The 23,632-nt window shown below is 35.3% G+C and overlaps 1 protein-coding gene across 2 annotated transcripts in view; it reads left to right on the plus strand.

Annotated features, from left to right (window-relative positions):
* The window catches only part of DDX10 (DEAD-box helicase 10), a 274,959-nt gene that overhangs the window by 155,288 nt on the left and 96,039 nt on the right, over nt 1-23,632 (plus strand). For both annotated transcript variants that reach the window (XM_017547072.1, XM_017547074.2), the window contains 2 exons: nt 11,239-11,358; nt 14,082-14,243. In XM_017547072.1, the coding sequence (XP_017402561.1) occupies nt 11,239-11,358; nt 14,082-14,243 (282 nt within the window). The remainder of the gene's footprint in view (nt 1-11,238; nt 11,359-14,081; nt 14,244-23,632) is intronic.

Consider the following 23,632-nt stretch of genomic DNA (forward strand, 5'->3'; position numbering starts at 1 on the left):
TTTTTTTTTAAGTCTAAAAGGAGAGGCAGAAATGTATCAGGCACCATTTCTCTAAATTGCTTCCGCTTGCTTCCTAATATAGAAATATTTATTAAAAGTGGCAGGTTAAAAATTGGATTTCTATGGCAAAATATGAGTAGTTTTGTAATTTTGTTAAACAGCAGGAAATCTCTGAGATTTTTGTCACTGTAGTGGCTTTTTTTCCAGGGTCATGGTGTAGAGCAAATACATATTTCCTAGCCAGCAAAACAGAGCAGTAAACAGCCTGAACAATTTAAACAAACCAAGGAAAATGTCCTAAGGTAGTAAATAGGGAATTGGGAGATTTTTCCTTTAAATATTTTAACATTTATAAATGTTCAAAGAGGTAGAAGGAATCATTTAAGACAATAAATAAATTAACATGATCATAAAATTTGGTTGGGAATAAGACTTAGTTGGGACTGAGACTTAAGTAAGGAAAATGGCATGAAAGGAAAGTCAGATAGGGATTGGGTCAAGAATAGAGAAATTTACATGTTACCTAGACTAATTGCAGGTGCAGTGAAAGATTTAAATAATTATTAGGCCAAAATGCTATAAAGAGGTGTTTTAAAATTAAGAAGAAACTTAGGTTAATTCTAGCAAGAAATTGAGGAAAGGAAGACAAATATGTTGAAGGTGTTAAAATGAGGGTTTGGGGGAATGTATATCTGAAAAATGAGGGAAAATAGTGGAGGGTACAAACTGTATTGGGGATATATTTGAAAGTTATTTTTCTTAGGATACTTAAGAGTTAAGGTGACAGGTACACATGCTCTGGAAGACTTAGTTAGGTTAAGAAGCAGTTTCTGGAAAGTATTCCTAGTTAAACCTGTAGGCACCAGAAATCCTGAAGGAAGAATGTAGCAATCAAAAACATCGTATATAATGTTCGTATTGGCAGTATCAATAGAGGTTGTGCCTTATGGTCCTCCTTAATCAGAAGGAAGTTTGAACAAAACCGAGATCACTGCGTATCTGTGTAGTGTTGGTCTAGGGTGGGGAAGAAACAACTAAGACATCGTCATCTGTTTGCTGATTCATATTTACCTGTTAAGATCACTTAAAAATGAATCATGGATATTTCATAGTAAATAGTTATTGTAGCTCAATATATCATTGTATTCATTAACCATTTTCATCACATTGTAGATTAGAATTGTAATTTGCAAATCACAAGGAAAGGAGTAGTGCATGGCCTTATTAATCATACAGAAAAAAGAGATTAACATTTATTGGTAGTTTGTATCTTAATATAATCAGGACTAATCAAGCCGTGACAAACGAGAAACTTTGATAGGAAATGTAGGCACTCATCTCTAGGACTTTGTGTTTGGAATAAATATGAATTATCTATATGATCTACACATTTGGAAGGGTTGCTAAATGATTTTCTAGATATAATTCATGCAGTGCTGAGATAAAAAGTCAAGTGTTACATAAAAATGAATTTCATAATAGCTATGATTCTTATCAGAAGATAACGAGAGTTGGGGTCTTATAGTTTGAAATAGTATATTCAGTATTTATTTGGACGTGAAAACAATTATTTTTAAAAGTAATCAAGCTATGTATAAAGTCTGAAAATCTTAAAAGTTGGTACATTTATGAGAGTAAGATTAATGGTCCTTTGCTTAAATGTCATTGTGGTTGTGTACTGATTTTCCTACAGTATAACTAATTATAAGGGACTTTTCACAAATAAACTTTAGATAAAAGTATAAAGGTAAACAGAAATGACTGTCATAGAGACATAGTTTCCTTATAATTGTTGACAGAGAATGGAGCTTGACATTATTTACTATTATACCAACATTCACAAATGCCAAATATCACAGGCAAAAGGGCATACCATGACCATGAGACATCTTTTCTTACTTCCCAAATAGTGTTATATTTTAGCTATGAAAGTCAGTTACCAGAGCCAAACTTGTTCTTAACAAGTAGAATTTTTATATCTATTCAACCAAGGAGTCTGTTACACCTTTCTGGGCCTCTTCATTTGCAGATAGGAGTAGAAACTGTAACCAGGTTCTTCATATCTTGCAGTCACATGGGATGCCCAATTTTTTTTATAGTTAAGGTGACTTTTGTTATGGTTTTTTTAATAGTATTTTTTAATAGTATTTTTTGTTGTACTTTAGGTTCTGGGGTACATATGCAGATCATGCAGGATTGTTGCAAAGGTATATACATGGCAAGGTGGTTTGCTGCCTCCATCACCCCATCACCTATATCTGGCATTTCTCCCCATGTTATCCCTCCCCAACTTCCCTACCCCTGCTGCCCCTCCCCTGCTCCCCCAGAACAGACCCCAGTGTGTGTATGTGATGCTCCCCTCCTTGTGTCTATATGTTCTCATTGTTCAACGTCCACCTATGAGTGAGAACATGCGCTGTTTGATTTTCTGTTCTTGTGTCAGTTTGCTGAGAATGATGGTTTCCAGATTTATCCATGTCCCTACAAAGGACAGGAACTCATCGTTTTTTTTATGGCTGCATAGTATTCCATGGTGTATATGTGCCACATTTTCCTTGTCCAGTCTATCATCGATGGGCATTTGGGTTGGTTCCAGGTCTTTGCTATTGTACACAGTGCCGCAATGAACATATGTGTGCATATGTCTTTATAATAGAATGATTTGTAATCCTTTGGATATATACCCAGTAATGGGATTGCTGGGTCAAATGGAATTTCTGTTTCTAGGTCCTTGGGGAATCGCCACACTGTCTTCCACAATGGTTGAACTAATTTACACTCCCACCAACAGTATAAAAGTGTTCCTATTTCTCCACATCCTCTCCAACATCTTTTGTCTCCAGATTTTTTAATGATTGCCATTCTAACTGGTGTGAGATTGTATCTCAGTGTTTTGAATTGCATTTCTCTAATGACCTGTGGTGATGAGCATTTTTCATATGTTTTTTGGCCTCATATATGTCTTCTTTTGAAAGTGTTGGTGGCCTTCGCCCACTTTTGAATGGGTTTGTTTTTTTCTTGTAAATCTGTTTTAGTTCTTTGTAGATTCTGGATATTAGCCCTTTGTCAGATGGGTAGATTGCAAAATTTTTTTCCTATTCTGTTGGTTGCCAGTTCACTCTTAAGATTGTTTCTTTTGCTGTACAGAAGCTCTGGTGTTTAATTAGATCCCATTTGCCTATTTTGGCTTAAACTTCATATGGAACCAAAAGAGAGCCCACATAGCCAAGACAATCCTAAGCAAAACAACAGAGCTGGAGGCATCACACTACCTGACTTCAAACTATTCTATAAGACTACAGTAATCAAAACAGCATGGTATTGGTACCAAAACAGAGATATAAACCAATGGAACAGAACAGAGGCCTGGGAAGCAATGCCATACATCAGCAACCATCTGATCTTTGACAAACCTCACAAAAACAAACAATGGGGAAAAGATTCCCTGTTTAATAAATGGTGTTGGGATAACTTGCTAGCTTTGTGGAGAAAACAGAAACTGGAGCCCTTCCTGACACCTTACATGAAAATTAACTCCAGATGGATTAAAGACTTAAACGTAAGACCTAACACCATAAAAACCCTAGAAGAAAACCTAGGTAAAACCATTCAGGTCATAGGCATAGGCAAGGACTTCATGATGCCTAATTTTTGTATGTGGCCCAATTTCTTTAAGATAAAAATGGTGACTTGTGGCAGGGCCACATAGATGAGGAAGGTCTGTGTGGAGGAGATTGCATCCACATGCATCTTCTGTTTTGTGTCCTCTGGGTCCTACCTCATTGAGAGGCCCTTGATCCGGAACATTGAAGCTCTAACTCATTGGCTTTCAGTTGCCATGCTCTGTTCTCTGAAAATCTTTCCTAATGGGCTGTGGATTTAAAGGTGAAAAAAGCTATGGGAGTTTCTCAAATTAGCAATTCTCAAACATTCTAAATTGATAGAAATTTAAAAGGCAAATATTGAGTCAGATTGTGATGTTACAATCTTCTAAGGCAGTTTGAATAGAAATGAAACTACACGTTGTAGAATATGAACAGAGTCAAATACTTTGAAGTTATATAACCTTGGACAAATTGCTCAATTAAGCTTTGGTTTTCTAATTAAAAATTGGTAGAAACAAGATTTGAAATTGTTCTGAACAGTAAATGAAATAATTTTATGTGATTTATTCACTAATTCTTTCATTCACTGTTGAATGTTTCCTATATGCTAGCCTATCTGTGATACATTGGGGATAGAAATAGAATAAAAATGGTCTTAACCCTCATGGAAATTACAATCTATTAGGAAAAACCACAGAAGTAAACAAGTGATTACAATGGGACTTACTATATGAGGGTGAATGTAGGGTCTGTGTAACAGGCTAATGCAATAGCAGTTCACTCCAGAGATTACAGCAACAGAGTTGGGTGGTGGAGGCAGATCTGATTTTCATTTTTCCCTTAATTTCCACATTCCCAAACGTATGCATATGGTCAAGGTTTACTATAGTGTGCCTCGTATTAAACTTTAAAACATGAGATTGGTAAAGATGGGTATTTTTTAGAAGAAAAATCTTATGAGCTTTCTTAAAGCATTATAAATTATTTCCATAATTCATAATTTGTAAGTACTCTTGTTTTGTATAATTTTAGTTGATCTATATTGTGGGCCTTTAATCCTTGTGTCTGCTGTGCCCTTCCCTTGCATTGCCCATCCTGCTCCCCATCCTCAAGTCAAAACTTCTCCTTTAGTGTTGTGTAATGTTAGGACTGTTCGTATTGCAGGTATGTTTGTCTTAGCAAATCAATATTTGTGTAGGAATTCTGAAAAGACAAACTTTCTTCCTGTAATAGCATTTTAAGTTGATCTCCTATTCTCGTTGGCTCTTTTAACATTTCATCTTTAGTTGTGGTATAAGATACATAACAGAATTTACTATTTTAACCATTTTAAAATGTACAGTTTAGCAGTGTTAAGTACATTCACATTGATGTACAACCAATCTCCAGAACTTTTCATTTTTCAGATCCAAAACTACCTGTTAGGGGTGGGTCTTAATCTTAAGACTACAGTTCTTGTAAAAATTTCACAAGCATAATACATTGGCTGCTTGCTGGTGATGGTATTAAGTTTATTATTTTTTACACATTTTATTTCAGTAGGTTTTTGAGGAACAGGTGGTGTTTGTTTACATGAATACATTCTTCAGTTGTGCTCTGTGAGATTTTGGTGTACCTATCACTGAGCAGTGTACACTGTACCCAATGTGTAGTCTTGTCTCTTGCCACCCCCAGCCCTTTTCCCCAAGTCTCCAAAGTCCAATGTATCATTCTTAGGTGTTTGTGTCCTTGTAACTTAACTCCCACATATGAGTGAGAACATTTGATGTTTGGTTTTCCATTACTGAGTTACTTCACTTAGAATAGTAGTCTCCAGTTCCATCCAGGTTGCTGTGAATGCCATTATTTCATTCCTTTTTACAGCTGAGTAGTATTCCAAGTAGTATTCCATTTCTTTTGAGATGGAATCTCGCTCCATCAGAGTCTGGAGTGCAGTGGTGTGATCTTGGCTCCCTGCAACCTCTGCCTCCTGGCTTCAAACAATTCTCCTGTCTCAGCCTCCTGAGTAGCTGGGACTACAGGCATCTGCCATCACATCTGGCTAATTTTTGTATTTTTAGTAGAGACAGGATTTCACCTCACTGGTCAAGCTGGTCTTGACTCCTGATCTCAGGTGATCCACCTGCCTTGGCCTCCCAAGTTGTTGAGATTACAGGCATGAGCCACCGCCCCAGCCTATCCAGATTTCTTTATCCACTCATGGATTGATGGGCATTTGGGCTAGTTCCATGTTTTTGCAATTGCAAATTGTGCTGCTATAAGCATGCATATGCAAGTATCTTTTTCATATGACTTCTTTTTCTCTGGGTAAATACTCAATAGTGGGATTGCTGTATCAAATGTTCGATTTACTCTTAGTTCTTTAAGGAATCTCCACACTGTTTTCTGTAGTGGTTGTAGTAGTTTACATTCCAGCCAACACTGTTAGAGTGTACCCTTTTCATCACATCAACGCCAACATCTGTTATTATTTGATTTTTTGATTATGTCCATTGTTGCAGAAGTGAGGTGGTATCGCATTATGGTTTCTGTTTGCATTTTTCCCTGATAATCAGTGATGTTGAGCATTTTTCCACACGCTTGTTGGCCATTTGTATATCTTCTCTTGAGAATTATCTATTCATGTCCTTAGCCCACTTTTTGATGGGATTGATTGTATTTTTTTCTTGCTGATTTGTTTGCATTCTTTGTAGATTCTGGATATTAGTCTTTGTCAGGCGTGTAGATGGGGAAGATTTCCTGTCACTCTGTGAGTTGTCTGTTAACTCTGCTGATTACTTCTTTTGCTGTACAGAAGCTTTTTAGCTTAATTAAGTCTCATCTATTTTTGTTTTTGTTGCATTTGCTTTCGAGTGGTCATAAAGTCTTTGGCTGAGTCAAAGACTAGAACGGTTTTTCTGATTTTTTAGGTCTTAGATTTAAGTCTGATCCGTATTGAGTTGATTTTTGTATAAGGTGAGAGATGAGGATCCAGTTTCATTCTACTACATGTGGCTTGCCAGTTATCCCACCCAGCACCTTTTGTTGAATAAGGTGTGCTTTTCTCACTTTATGTTTGTTTTCTTTGTAAGTACTTGGCTTTATTTCTGGGTTCTCTATTCTGTCTCATTGGTCCATGTACCTATTTTTATACCAGTCCCATGCTCTGTAGGGTAAATATGGGCTTACAGTATAGTTTGAAGTTGGGTAATGTGATGCCCTCAGACTTTTTCTTTTTGCTTAGTCTTGGTCTGGCTATGCAGGCCCTTTTTTGGTTCCATATTAATTTTAGGATATTTTTTCTAGTTCCATAAAGAATGATGGTGGTATTTTGATGGAAATTGCATTGAATTTACAGATTGTTTTTGACAGTATGGTCATTTTCAAAATATTGATTCTACCCATTTATGAGCATAGGATGTGTTTCCATTTGTTCATGTCATCTATGATTTCTTTCAGAAGTGTTTTGTAGTTTTTTTTCCTTGTGGTTTCTTTTTTTCCACATCTTTGGTTAGCTATATTTTTAAATATTTTATTTTTTTTTTGCAGTCATTGTGAAAGAGATTGAGTTCTTCGATTCTCAGTTTGGTTGCCGTTGGTGTATAGCAGTGCCACTAATTTGTGGACTTTAATTTTGTATCCTGAAACTTTGCTGAATTCATTTACCAGTTCTAGGACCTTTCTGGATGAGCCTTTAGGCTTTTCTAGGTATATAAACTTATCAGCAAACAGCAACAGTTTGATTTCCTTTTTACTGGTTTGGATGCCCTTTATTTCTTTCTCTTGTCTCATTGCTCTGACTAGGACTTCCAGTACTATGTTGAATAGAAATGGCGAAAGTGGGCATCCTTGTTTTGTTCCAGTTCTCAGGCGGAATGCTTTCAGCTTTCCCCATTTATTATAATATTGGCTGTGGGTTTGTTTTAGATGTCTTTTATTACATTAAGGTATGTCCCTTCTATGCTGACTTGACTGAGGGTTTTAATCATAAAGGGATGATGGATTTTGTCAAATGCCTTTTTTGTGTCTATTGAGATGATCATGTGATTTTTGTTTTTGATTCTGTTTATAGTTTAAGAAAAGATGTTGTAGATGGCTTTGAAACAAAATATCAAATAGTGTGTTCTTGATTTTTACTGTAAAGTTAGATAATATTTGAATTACTATAATTAATTTGATTTAGGATGACTGAGGCATTATGCTTAGATAGCAGGTGGGCTTGCTTTTTCTTTTTTAAATCATAAGTTCTGTTAGAGTTTGGCTATTTAGCCAATAGAAATGTGTATAGTTATGTACATTTGGACTTTTGGGAAACAGTGTTTGTCAATCTTAAATGCCCTTATTTTTCATAGGCATGGCTTCAGCTACAATAGGTAATCTTGAAGGTCTCCTCCAGTGTTGACTGTTCTTTATTTTGTTGGTTTACCTCACTTGTAGATATAATAGTTTTCATTATAAATTATTAATTGGATCATATGGGAGCTACTTTAAGGAAATATAAAAATCTGATTTCTTTGGACTGTCTTTAATTCATTTGTTTTCCTATGATTTTTGCTTTTCATTTAAAATATCATTTTTTAAACAATAGTTTCATTTTATTTCATAGGATATATAGTAGTAATGCTTATATTAAAATAGATTTTTTATTGATTATATTTTGAATTTTCTTGTAGCCAACGTTAGCTAACATGGTCCTTATGATGAGAACCATTAGTTTTGTGACTGGTGGTAGTGGCTGTTCTTTTATCTTCTAGATTATTTGTAGTAACTTTTCTACACCTATTGCAGGACACTGAGAGTGACTATCAATTTTGTATTTTAGGATATTTTTCTTTTAACTTTTTAAGGTTTAGCATACATGTTGTAGAAGAGGTGCAAATAGAAATGAAAGTCGTATTTTGATGTTTTACATCTTGTCAGCCAATCTTTCATTGTGCTTCTTAGCGCTGCTCTAAATTTCATTATTGTACTAATCCCACAAAATCTTTCAAAAAATATAACTCCTATCTAACAATAGATATATTTTATATTTTTTGTTAATGAATAAAAGCATGAAAAGTATTAACACTTTATTTCTTGTCCAAGAGTCAATTTTTAAACTTCTAAAAAAGTAAAATCTGCATTTTAAAGTTAAATTTATTATTTAAAAATCTTCTAGTTGGAAAACTATAAAGTTTGGCACACACTCAGGAAACATTTACTAAAATTGATTACATGAAAAATCAAAAATCTCGCCTTGACAAAAACCAAATCATAGCAAAACAACACGTTTACCTTGTACGGCAAAGGTCTAAATGTAAATGATGAGATGTGGGAAACTACTGCAGCATTGTTAACAAAGGAAAAGATTTCATTACTTGATAAATGAAATGCCAGGAATTCATTAGAAATACTGGCAGATAATACAAATGGTGCACAGAAAAGTAATACCTTTGAAAGATGTTCTGTCATATGTAAAATAATACAACTGCAACTTAAAACTTCCCCAAGGTATTGTGTTTCATCGAGTTGACTGGCAACATAAAGCCTAATATACTTAGCTGCAGATGTGGTGAATCAATTCCTCATAAATTTTTGGTGGGAATATAAATTTGTGTAACTTTGGGAGGGTAACTGTACATACTCTTTGAGCACTTTCACTTTTAGAAACTTAACCTGGATATATAAAAGCACATGTGTATGAATAGCTATAATCAAGGCTTTTAATTGTGGGAGGTAGCTCTTTTAGTAACTTTACGTTTTTTCTGTATACTTGAATGTGAGTGGAATGTCTCTGGAAGGATACAGAAGCTGCTAACAGCACTTGATCCTTAGGAGGGAAACTGAGGTTACTGAACAGGACATGAAAAGCAGCCTTTTAAGTACAAATTACAGAATACATGTGCATGTATTACCTGTTAAAGTTAATATTAAAAAGAATGACATGGAACTAAGACTGTCTTGTCAGTGGACAGCACAGGTGTTTGCACATCACTGATGTGCGGACAGTGTCACAGTGTGTTAGTGTTTGCCTCTCAATTCAAGCATCTCTCCCTCAAAAGGAAGTTCCTTGACCTGCTGTCCTCACCGCTGACTATCTAGGGCGGCCATATTCACTCATTCTATATATATTTTTAAGCTCTTTTATTTGTAATGAATGTTTTGTTCTAGTTGTTTAATATCCTTTTCCCCAGTTAGAGCTAGGCTCCATGAAGACTGGGAGTCCACCTGTCTTGCACTGCCGCATCCTCACTATATACTATAATGCCTTGGATGGCATTGACATTCACAGTAACTTTGAATGGTGAAGAATAATTCTAAAGTATCAGAGCAAAGCCAGAGCCTAACAGGAAAATACGATAAACAAGCCTCCTCCTACCCATGTGGGCATTTCTGTTCCTTCTTTCAGTGGCTTTCCTAAAACAAATAAAAAGTTTTACTTTTTCGGGGGGAGCGGGGCAGGACACAGGACTCTTTGAGAAACCGATAGAAATCATAAAAGGCAGAGATGAAAATACCTCTAAATTTTGTCATGTAATTTTCATGGTTTCATGGATTTCTCTAAAGCTCTTCAGTTTGACCCACCTCATTTAAGGATCCACTCCGCAGGATTGTTTTTCTGACCTTTATTCCACTGACAATTTTTAGCATCATTTTTCTGATTTTTTCCCCCCTTGTTTCTAGCACTGGGCTGTTGTGTTTTATGAACATTTTCAATTTTTTTTTTAATACTTTAAATTCTGGAATACATGTGCAGAATGTGCAGGTTTGCTACGTAGGTATACACGTGCCATTGTGGTTTGCTGCATCAACCTGTTGTCTACATTAGATATTTCTCTTAATTCTATCCCTCCCCTAGCCCCCACCCCTGATAAGCCCCAGTGTGTGATGTTCCCCTCCCTGTGTCCATGTGTTCTCATTGTTCAACTCCCACTTATAAGCGAGAATATGCAGTGTTTAGTTTTCTGTTCTTGTGTTAGTTCGCTGAGAATGATGGTTTCCAGCTTCATTCATGTCCCTGCAAAGGACATGAACTCATCCTTTATGGCTGCGTAATATTCCAATGTTGTGTATGTGTCACATTTTTTTTAATCCAGTTTATCACTGATGGACATTTGAGTTGGTTCCAAGTCTTTGCTACTGTGAACAGTGCTGCAGTAAACGTGTGTGCATGTGTCACTGGATATTTTACCATATTCCTATGGTAAATTACTATAATTGAGGGAAGAATGTTGAGTTGCAAACAATGTGTTGCAATCATTTTTCTTTCCAAGTATACATTTTCCTACTCTAAAAACTTAAGTTTGCAACTGCAAATTTTAAGATATGTATGAAATTTTGGCTGGAAGATAGCCTTATCTATTGCCAATTTATTACATAATGTAATTTTCATTCCTTTAATATTATCAAATAGGACAGTTCTTGTAACAGAGAAAATGTAAAGATTATTGGTCTACTCTTCCTCCTATTCATGCTTAAACTCTTTTAGGTTTTGGGAGGGGTTCCTAGTTAATAAGTCAAATAATGTTATTTCTGGACAGTGTTTTCAGTGCTTCTCATTAGCCAGTGAGTAATAAATGCACCCAGTTTTGGAAAGTATATTGCCTGAGTTGGATTGTTAATATAAAGCAACCATTTTGCTGATCATCTGTGTTTCTTGTATGTTCTCACACAGAAGAAAGAACCTTCTAAATCCAGCATCAAGAAAAAAGTGACCAAAGTTGCAGAAGCAAAAAAAGTAATGAAGAGAAATTTTAAAGTGAATAAGAAGATAACATTTACTGATGAAGGGGAGGTAAGATTCTGGAAGTATTTCATTTCTGAGGTACATTTGGAGTATTATGAGAGATTGACTCTCTTGCTTACTTACCACTCATTAATAATAGAGTCAATATTTCTCTACAGCATGCTGGGCCATTCCTTTCACTGTTGCTATAGGCTGTACATCAGCTGTGCTGCTGTGAACAAGGGTGCCTTACTGGCAGTAAACTGAGATACTGCTTGATAATACTGACACAGAATCGGTTTTGAACTTTCTAAATTATGTTTTTATAGATAAGATTTTCTCCTCATGGTATTCATCATCATATTCTGTGGAACAGACATGAGAATACTAACACAGCTACTTGCCACAGCTTCTTTTGCTTCACTCAAAAAAGCCCCTGCTTTGCACTTTCAATTTTAAATGCTGTACTTCTGTATATCTTGCTGTGCTGGCTATGGGAGGGTATTCTCTGCTTGATAAAGTAATCTCAGACACCGAGGTGCCTTCTTTTCATTTCACCTTTCCCTTGGCCATATTGTAAATACATACCCATAGTATAGGGAAGGGGTTACCACTCAAAAATTACTCGTGAAAGTTCGCTCTATTATATAACAGTTGTCTTCATTTTAAAATGATGAACTAGATTCAGTATGTCAAGCGACTTACCTAAAGGAGTGGTTATAGTAGGTAGGGTCTTTTGAATATCGTCTCAGGGCCTCATTCTCACCAGCCCATGTTTTCCTGACTATCCTTATCTAGCACACAGCACCTTACCTCGATCGTAACCTAATTTCTCTCACCCTGCCTCACTTTTCTTCGCAGCACTTTATCACTTCAGTCTATATTTGACTGTTGTCAGTTTCTTCCACTCCACTTTTCCTTGAGAGGAAGGTATTTTGTTGATTTTCTTCACTATTCTATCCCTCGCACCTAGAAAGGTGCCTAACCTAATAAACCCTTAGAAAAATTTATTGATTGAATGAAACCTCTATTTAAAAAAAAAAGCTTTCATATTAATTGTAATGTAGCACATCATATATTTCATCATTACTAACATAAAATCTGCTTAAGCAGCCTCTCTCCAATGGAGTGTTTCCTTTTAATTTTGAAGTTAAAGATTTGGATGTTATTTTAGGGTGTATGAATCAGGTGAAAAGTAACAAAATAGTGTGCCATTCAAAGGTGCTGGAAGTCGAGGAGGAACCTTATATAAATGATAGATAATGAATCTTTATGAAATTATGAAAAAGAGGTCAGCACCTGAGAAATAGACTGAACTAGAATAGTCATCTGACATCTGATGTTCACTGTAAAATGAGATGAGTGCTGTTGGCGTAATGAGGTTCCTTAGTATGCTACTAAGTTTAACTGCGCAAATTATACCAATCAACTCCAAAAGGAATGTAAATCCTTAACTGTAAAATGTTTCAGTGCGTACTTAGTGCTAATAGGAGATGTTTGTGGCTGTGAGCCATACTGAAACTTCTGACTTAAAGCTCTGAAAGAAATGCCACTATTTTTTTTTTCCTAGCCCATAGAAGGATAAACTTTTTGCCTTCTGTGATTGCAGTAGGGATGAGGAGTCCAAATAACATGATATTCATACTGTTACAACTAATCCCTCACGTTGCCTCTTCAGGGTCAGTGACTGCTAGCATAGCTGCTCAGTGATATTTATCACCCCCCGTTGGTTGCTAAAGGTTGAGACTCCATAGGAATCTCATCTTGAAGAATGGTTATGGTGGCCACAGAGTGAGAGGGGAAGCATTAATACCTGGGATGTGTGTGCTTGCAGTTTCCATTTGCTGGCAGGTTAATTAGCAGTCTTTTAAAACAACGGTAGTTATTTAAATCTTTCTGGCAACTAATTATTAGATAAGAGTTATTTTTGTCTGAATTGTCTGTAAGGTTTTGTAGTGTTAGAAACTCCCTAAGTCAAATAAACCTCTCTTTTTCTGGAAGGGACTCAGATATCCAGAGATTAATTTATTTAGCATTATGTAGCAAGCTGGTGAAAAAGCCAGGACATTTAGCCAGGTCCCATCATTCCCAGATCAGTGCCCCATCTTCTAGGTCACCTTGTTCCTTATCCTAAACTGTATGTGTAAAATCATTTGGATTTGAGCAACCCTGTGAAACCCAAACTGATTTTCTCCTTTTCAGTTAGTTATTTCTGTCATGTGTGATGTTAGCTGATACATGATTGATTGAGCCATTTTGAGCACCTGTTTAATATGTGCCAGATGCTATGTTGGACTCCAAGGATAAATGAACAAGACATGCAACTGCCCTCAAGGAGATTAATTCTAGTAAGAGAAACAGGAAGATAAAACAATGCAGTGCAATGAACTATGTGTGAGAGTAACACATAGGGTGCCATGGAAGCCCAAAGGAGGTACAGCCTACTCAGCCTGACTCCTGCTGCGTGCAGATAATTTTGAGCTGAGCTGTGTGGAGAATAGGATACTAAGAATGCTGTTTGGGAAGGTGCTGAAGCATCTCTGTTCTGTGACTACCTTCTCCTCCAAATTATTCTGTGAAATTTTCTTTTAATCCTGTTCCCATTGGGTATGGCCGCATTACTTTACTCTGACTAGGGCAGTCTCTTCTGTGGCGTGAAGTTGGTTAGAAGGTTTAAGATTGTAAGGCAGAAAGTGGGTATCTGCACCTTTTTGGAATCATCAGACAAAATGAAATTCTTTTCTGGGGTGTTCGCTGTATCCTGTTGACACTGACCTTTTTCCTGCCTGTAGTTGGTTCAGCAGTGGCCACAAATGCAGAAATCGACCATCAAGGATGCTGAGGAAGATGATGACACAGGTGGTATCAACTTAGATAAAGCAAAGGAAAGACTTCAGGAAGAGGACAAATTTGACAAAGAAGAATATAGGAAGAAAATTAAGGCAAAGCATCGGGTAAGCTTTCCATCTTGAATTCATACTGAGTAAAATTTAGTGTCCATAAGTATATCTAAACATTCATTAGCTATTCATTAATAAGTGTATTATTTTCTTCATTGTTTTCTGTGACACTTCTTTTCCTGTGTCTACTCTTTTCTTTTCTCTGTTCATTTGTTCCTCTGCTAGGGGAGTCTTTATATTGACTGGTTTCTGAGAATGCCACTTAAATCTGTCTTTGGTCTGAGGTGATCCAAATAATATTAGTGGGTTTGTTGTTGTTATTACAGTTTTTATTTTGAGATAATTGTAGTTTTACTTATAGTTGATAGAGATATCCCAAACTCTTCATTTCAATAATTTTGTTATTACCAGAATGTTACATGTAAAACTATGCAGGATGTAGTTTTTGGAATTGGCATTTTTCACTCAGCGTTATTTTATGGAGATACCTCCAAGCTGTGTGCATCAGTGCTTTGTTCCTTTTGTTACTGAGTGATGTTGCATGGTTTGGATGTACTCAGGTTTGTTTTGCCATTCAACCATTGGAAAAGACTGATGGTTTTTCCAGATTCAACTTAATACATTTCTTTCCATATCAATTACTTGATAATAGATTAAATTTACTATATTAAAATTGGAGACTTTGTAAAACTTCCGTAAAAATAAGCATGTGCCCTGTGGCCTTCAACTTGGCAGTTTTCTGTTATCCTTGATATAGTGGTCACACATGACATTATTATACCGTTGTACGACTTAATTCCCTAAAAGTGAACATTTCACTAGATAAAAGAAGGAATTAACGAAATAAAGCAGATTTACATTTTTAAAGAACTTCCTTCAGCATGATTTTAACACAATGATTTCAGGCTAACACAGTGAGAAATATCTGAGAAACATCGCTATAATATTAAATTTCATATTAATAACAAAATACCTTTGGATGTGGACATCGTCAAGTACATCCTGAGAAGGATTCTTATAGCTTTTCACTCCTATTTGACCTTTCATGGACCAGTACACACTTTTTTATAAAAATAGAGCAGCAATTCTCATTTCTTTATTTTAATATTTGATGCAGCTTCACAGTAGCATTTGATGAAAAAGTAGATATTGGAGATAGCTTTACGGATGGAAATGAATGTCGAGAAAAACATTCCAAAAACATGGAGAACAAAGGAACATGAAATATACTGGTTACAGTTATTGGATATTTATGTTAATGAGAGAACTAAAACATTTCTTGCATTGCTGTTCTTACTGCAGTAGTTAAATTGAAATTTGACATTAGCAATTTTTAAAAATCTTTCATATTAAGAGAATCAGGAGCTGGTCATGTTTCAGCTGGCAGTCTCCACAGAGTATTTATCCCGGGGACAACTCAACAGGAAAGCATTATATCTAAGTTGTAGCCAGAAGTAAGAGAAACACGAAGGATTTAGATAAAATAAAGTTTGCCCCCTTCCCCTTTCTTGTCTTCTCTTTTCTCCCATGTGGAAGTTATTACTATATCCAGGTTGTAGAATATTTGAAACCTTTAGAAAGTTAATTTCAAATTGGCAAATTGTACATGTTTCATACAGTGTTTGCTAGGCTCTGCCATAGGCTGTGAACATAGAATATTTAAAATATCTGGGTGCTGCTGAGTGCATGCAGTGGTTTGCACCTGTGATTTCGACTACTTAAGAGGCTGAGGCAAGAAGATAACTTGAGCCCAGAACTTGAGGCTGTAGTGTGCTATAATTGCACCTGTAAATAGCCACTCAGTAATAATAGACAACATAGCAGGACTCTTTTTACAAAAAAAAAAAAAAAAAACAACAACAAAACTAACATACATACATGGGTTCCTCCATCTTCAGGAAGATTATAATTAAGTCATAGTTAACTGTGGATTTGCTGTTACTTCACAAAAGCTACTTGCACATCCATTTTTTTTTTAACATAATTTTTTTGGGGATGAATAATGTATTCACATGGCTCAAAAATTAAGAAAAAAAATTGCACATTGAGAATTCATGCTTCTGCCTGTGTCTGTCTTATTCGTACCTACACCCTTATAGCTAACTACTTTTATTTAAACATGTCCTTTCACTTTCTTTATGCTAATAGAAATAAGTAGGAATACATATTTTTTTCTCCTTTTCTTACATGAAAGGTATATCTTTGTGCATTTTGCCATTTTCACTTAGTTTTGAGCTTGTAAATAATTCTTTGTGTCATTGTTAGAACATAGCATGTGATTTTTAGACCTCTCCATGACTGTCTCATAGCAAGGTTGAACAGAGAATTTGGGGCTGACAAAGTTGTAAGAGAATCACCTGAACTTTACATACAACTGGTTTTGAAGTCAGTACTTCTGTGACTACAAGAGTCAAAGTCTTTTTAAAAACAAATGACAACTTCCTATTTTATGTAAAATAGGTGTGTTCTGCACAAGACATACCTTCCAAATAGGATTTTGAAAATCTTATCTGGAAAAAAATCACAAAGAAACAACTAGAATAGTTCTCACTTTTCAACTTTAACATAAATGTTAACTGATGCTCACATGATTGATTTTGTGGTATTTTCATTGGTAAACACACCTAAGTATTTGTGAGTATTGAAGTAGAGAAAACTTTGCATTTGTGAGTACTGTAGCATTAGCATGCTTACTGCAATAGCATACTAAGGCATAGTATGGGTACTCACATTGTTTCTGCACCAAGCTGTTACGGAGTGGATTTCTACCCAGGAAATATGGAATGTTTTCTTAAATAGCACATTTTCACATTCAGGATAGTGAAGCAGTGATGTTTGGTGGGAAGAATACTGTGCTGTACTATGGAATACTTGTACTTGAGTCCTCAGTGTGGAATTACTAGTCCTCAGTATGGAATAAATAAAAGTAATTACAGTTTATACCCAGTCCCATTTGGATTACTCGTCACCGATTGGGACTTTGCTTTCCTAACCTGAAAAATTAGGGAGTGGGAATGGGAGTTAGTGCCAGATGTTAGTAAGATCCTCTGGCTCCATAGATAGACATGGGAATAAAATCACCCTTTACTGTTTGGAAGGTAGAATTTTGATTTGTATTTTTTTTCCTCCCTGACAAGTCAGATTGCTTGCTTTACTTAATGAAAAGACTTTCTTCTTTACTTAGTTCCAGTAACTATTACAACTTTACTTTAAAAACTAAACATATTATTAATCCTGCACAAATTACTTTGTTTTAATTAATTGCTTTACTTGAACACACTGTTGGTTTTCAAAGTCACTTTTTTTTCCCCTGAGTATACTGCTACTATAATGACAATTCTTAGTTCTGTTAGCATAAGGTTTTGCTTTGGGCAGATATAATTATGTTTCCCTTTGAGGCTGTCACTCATAATTTTGTTATTTCTTTGAAAGTATATTGAGAAGAATTGGATGTCCCTAAAGAATATTGAAGATACTAATGTCAGGGTCTAGGGGAAGCTTTACTTCAGGAAGATAGAAAAAGGTGAAGAAACTTTTGACGCAAGTTATAAATAAGAGGTGTGCCTGAATAAATTTTGCATGTGAAAAAACTTCATAAAACATATCACATGCTTCTGTATTTGACACATGTATTTTTTGAATGTATATCAATTTTAGAAGATTTTGTAAGCCTTGGCATTTTTTTCCAGTGTGTTCAAATATTATATTTTTGGTTTAAAGGATAGGATATTTAATATGTAAGTAAATTGAGTTTTAATGATTCTGTTTGGAAGTAGTTGTTTGCTCTTGTGTTTAACAGTTGACTGCCTTGGGTCATAGTCTTGCATATGTACTCAGTATAGTAAGACTCAGCTGCTCACTCTGTCCTACTTGTTTTTCCCTCATGCTATTATACTTGCTCTTGAATCGTATTTTCATCTACCAGATTCTGAAAGCTATATAATTTCTAATGTAATTCAGGTAAATCTTTGTCTTAAAGATTTTAAAAAACTGAATTATAAACATTTTTTTTACCTTTTTTAAAGTTTTGTTTTTAATTGACTCATAGTTATATGTATGGGGTACAATGAGATGCTTCATTACATGTATACATTGTGGAATAATCAAGTCAGGCTAATTGATGTATCCATCACATATGCATCACCTCAAGTATTTATCATTACTTTGTGGTGAGAACATTTAAAATCCATTCTTTTAGCTATTTTGAAATATACAATACATTATTATTAACATAGTCATCAAGCTGTGCAATAGATCATCAGAACTTTATTCCTCCTGTCTGACTGAAACTTGGTACACTATAACCAACATCTTCCCTTTGCCCATCTCCCCTGCACCCCTTTCCCCTAATCCTTTGGTAACCACCATTCTATGCTGTACTTCTATGAGCTCTACAAAGTCTACTTCTATGAGTTAGATTCCACAGATAAGTAAGATCATGTGGTATTTGCCTCTCTGCCTGGCTTATTTCACTGTGCTAAACATCTTGTAGGTTCGTCTTTGTTGTTGCAGATGACAGAATTTTGTTCTTTCCCTAATGCTGAATAGTATTCCACTGTACCTATATACACCATATTTATTTAATCCATTGTCCGTTGATGGGTGCTTTGGTTATTCCATATCTTGACTGTTGTGAATAATGTTGCAATAAATGTGAAATTACAGTCATCTCTTTGACATACAAATTTCAATACGTTTGTATAGAAGAGGTCTAAAGGTTTTAACCGGTTTAGAGTACAAACCAAACCGTATAGTTTGATGGCATCACTGGGAGTAGAACTCAAGCTGGCTGCTTCCTAAAATTCATAGCTGTTACTCTGGACTTCAGGGACCCCTCTGTAACTGTCTTGGGTCATTTAGCAGCTTTAGTTGCTCTTCATGAGTTTTCCTTGTAAGCTTTAAGTATTGCTTTCTTCTGAGACCATTCCAGCCTTCAGCTTTGCTGGGCACTTTTAGGTAGCTCTGTTTAAATAGTCTGCTCTTTTTATTTTCTCTTTAGAATCTCTTGAAACCAATCATTAGAAATAAAAATAGAGCAAAGGCTGTAATTTTTGCATATGAAACCATTAGTAAACTGTAAAGACAAAATACTACTCTTACATGGAAGCAATGTGTTTTCTGATAATTCAGTCAGAACTGTTGAAAGTTAGGCCATGAATCCATCCCATCTTTGAATGATTTTTGCTTTAATGGAGTGAAAATCTGCTCTGTGTTGTGTCATCATTCTTAGTTCTGAAAGATGACTTGTATTTAAGGTGATAATATTTGCTGATAATGGAGAAAAGCAATTCATTATGAAGCTCTTTCATTCCCTTGAAATTTGAGTGCTTTATCCATATCAGATCATGAATTTAGATAACATAAATATGTCAAGATCTGACTCTGGACTGCTTCCAAAGATGCTGCAGCATTACTCTAGGTTCCACTTACTACCAGCATGAACGTTAGAAATTTAAGAAAGAATTAAAGGAAGACTTTAGAAAATCTATCTTCTTTCATTGTTGTTGACACAGATTTAAATTGGCATGGAATCCAGTTGACTTAATCATAAATTTGTATGATAGTCAAAAAAGAGGGAAGCTGTAATCAGGCATCTGAGAAATAATAGCAACAAGAATATTAACAATAACAAGTGACACTTACTTAACTGGGCTCTGCAGTAAGTTTACATGTACCATCATATTATACACTAATATTAACTTCTGGAATCAGTGAGCTAGCATCATTTTACAGATTATAAAACTAAGACTTAGAAGGGTCAAGTAATGTGTCCAGAACCCTGCAGCTTACAAACAGCAGCTCTGGGACTCTTACCAAGGTCTTTGTTACTCTTTAGACTTTATGCTTTTTAACTATTCAGCTGTGTTGATACCTATTTCAAACCATCAGATGTTCTTTTACAGCAGGGTAACTGAAGTGGTGAATAAAAAGGTGGAGGATCATAAGAAATTTTTGAAGAAGAAATGACAAAGAATGGAAATTTTTCATGTTTCCAGGAGAAGGTTATTGATCTGTTATAAGTTAAGAATAAATTAAATGTCGTAGTTAGTAGTATAGTTTAAGACCCTGTACTAATACCACTTTTCCTGAATGTTCATTGCATAGCTATATATGTACATATACTAGTGCCAGAATACATTTTTCCGTAGCTATGGCCATTTTATAGTCTAAAGTAATGTCAGAGACTGGTCTGGCTCACATGGTCTTTATGAAGTTTTACTAAGATCAGAAATGTCATATTGAGGAAAAGGGACTCAGCATCTGGTGCCTAATTCTAAAATGGATGTTGTGAATAAAGCTTATTTACATGAGAAGATAAAAGATCCTTTTCTTTACAACCCTTTTTCCTTCTAGTTCCAGCCCTTTTACTGTCACAACCAGGTTTATTACTAAAATGGAAGCCAATCTGTTACTATAGAACCTTTCCCTATCATTTGGAGATGTCTGCCTGGGGGTTTCTGTTCTTACTGTCATGAGCTTATAACATCTAGTGACATTAAGCTCAGTATCTTGGTGTTTGGGATCTCTTTATATCCACAATCAAAAAGGAGACAAATATTCAAAATTACATAAATCTGATCTATTTTCATGCTTTCTTTTGGGGATTTTTAAAAAACCATATGGTGTTGGAGAGATATGTTGGTTATTAGGTTGATGGTGAGTAGGTAGAGATTGGGGTTCAGCAGGGAGCAGTTTGGTGCCAGTGGAATCAGGGAGTCTGATAGGATTAAGTTATAAACTGCAAAGGGCAATGGTCTATGTCTGTTTTGCCCATTATATGTATCCGGAGCCAACCATGTGGCCTGTCACATAGTAGCTTGGTAAATATTCAAAGGATTTAACTAGTGAATCAGTGTTTCCACATCAGTTTGCTTTTTTCATTCTGTCTTCATATCCTTGTTATAGTTGTTACAGATTTATACATAGAAGTCCACTTTTTAATGTCCTTCAAGCAAAACTCTGTAAAATAGGTAACAGATCAGAGAACCTTGTTAAGTTCGTGGGAAGGATTTACTGGAATTTTGTTCTTGGAGGGCAGGGGTTATCTTTGGGAATTACATTTCTCATGATCTTTCTTTTGCTCACGTTCGTTAAGCCAGTTTTCTTCTCTGAAAAATAGGTTATTCCAATACTGAAGTAAAGTTACATGTCCCCTTTTTCCTTAGGCGATACCTGGGGACTCAATTCCTTATCAAACTGACAGCGTTGCCTGAGAGTCATGCAAATGGGTTGTACTTCCATTTGTGGATTTGAAAATAAGACTCACCCTAGAATGAAAAAGTTTAAATTCGTAATCTTGACTGCTCTTGAAATTCATATTTCATGGTATTTTCTTTTCTGGAAGCTAAGGACCTATAGTGTGTGAGAATCCAAAAGAAATATAATATGTATAAAGGGAATATTTTATACCTTGAAATTTGATTTTCTGTTTTTCTGTCCCTGGTGAATTTGATTTTCATTACTGAATTTCATGCTCCCCTTATGCTTAATCATTTGTAGCATGGCAGAACTAAAGATAACATTTTGCATTCTTTTTTTGTAGCATAAAATAGCTTTCGGTACCAGTATGTCCTCAAAAATAGGAAAAATAAAGGATTTAAGGCATTTGAGCCACACCTAATTGAGTGGGTAGAAGGACCTCAGTTACTGAATCTAATGAAATTCACTTATACCTTTCTCCTGAAGTCATTGTACTCCAGTCTTTTATTTTTTATTTTGCCGTATGTCATAAACCTTTAAAAAATTGTTTTTTTCTACCTCCACAAAGAAAGAATATATTCATTTTCTAAGTTTTGAATTACGTTAATCTACTTCCAGTCGTTTTGCTTCTCTAAATTGATGTTTACTCTTGGCTCTTTTCAGAGTACTAACAAAGCGCTTTCAGACAAGGAAGAAACATTTTCTAATGATTCATTTCAAATTATTTTCCCTTTGTTTCACTTAGTATTGAAAGTTTGTCATTAGTGCATTTGTTTCAAGTCTTGGGAACATTTGCTGCATGTAAAAGTCTTTGGCTATCTCTTGTTCATCTGAAAATTTTGGTAGGAAATTTATAAGGGAAAATTATCTCATTTGCATGCACATGTAAATTCTGGTAGCCAATTTAAAGCTGAAATTTAAAATATCTTTTAGTGATTATAATGTATTAATACTGGAATTCAGTAAAGTAGAAAATTGTCAATATTTTTCTCTCCTATGATTAAAATGACTAAATGGAAACCCCCAGCATTGTTATGTTTGCTTGAGTAGAAAGGGTTTTTCTGATGTGAATATATTCTAGGTTATTCTTTGCAACTTTGAAGGGCCATTTGAAGACACTGATGTATTGGAGGAAGATCAGATATTGAATAATTACAACAAAAATTTGCATGGCTTTTAAATGTGGTCAGTTATGTTTCTTTTGCATAGAAGACTGGCAAAAATTAATTAAATAATGTCTATAAAATGCTGTCAGAAAAAAAATGCTATCAGGATTAAAAGATCTGTATGGTAGCAGACTATAATGATAAAAGGAGTGGCAGCACTTGTCTAAAACATATTGAAGATACAAATACTACGTATGAACCTGCAAAGCGAAGTCAGTGTTCCAGTGGAGGAGTGTGGAGTGTAGTGGTGTGCTAGATCTGAGGGAGTGAGGACTTCAGCTCCCCAGGCCCGGTTTAGTCTCAAGTCCATCACTTACTTTGTGTGACATCAGGCAAGTTATTAGTTACTTTGATCCATTTTTCATCCATAGAATGGGAACAATAATACCTTATAAGTTCTGTTGCATAGATTTAAAAAGAGAAAAAACCAAATTGTTATATGAAATGCCTAGTACATTGTTGATACTTAATAATTCTGAGCTATTACTGTCGGTAAGAAAATAGCATAGTAATGTTGCTAATGGATAAAGAAATTTTAATGAAAGTACAATTTTATTGCTCCCTGTAGTTGGTATTTTATATAGCTATAATCTTAACGTTAGTGTAAGCAGCAAAACACTCAAAAGTCATTGCAGTCTTTGCAGGGTAACAAAATTTCTTTGTTCCATTTTAGTATCTAACAAAGGAAAACTCTGCAGGGGATGGGGTGGGAAGAGAAGGGAGATAAAGTTACAAATACACGTATCCACTTGCTAAAGCCAGCGCAAATGAAGCGTTAATTATGCTCAATTACGTCAGTTTTTCTTTCTTTAATCTTGTTTTGCTTCCTTCATGTATTTTGTAGTCTGCTAATGCACAAAGAAAATCAGTAATTGGTGCCAAGTTTTAAGAAGAATTTAGGCACAAATTGTTTAGAAACTGCCATCCACTGACTTATTTTTCCCCACAACTTGGGGAAGCATTGAGATTATTTTAATTTAGTGGCAGAACATCTCTCATAATCTCGTTAGAGAACCAATTCAGGGATAAAGTTTGATAATCACTACTGCATTAATTGGAGCTTGCTAAAATAATACT

This window comes from Cebus imitator, unplaced genomic scaffold (assembly GCF_001604975.1).
Source record: "Cebus imitator isolate Cc_AM_T3 unplaced genomic scaffold, Cebus_imitator-1.0 Scaffold194, whole genome shotgun sequence".
NCBI lineage: Eukaryota > Metazoa > Chordata > Mammalia > Primates > Cebidae > Cebus > Cebus imitator.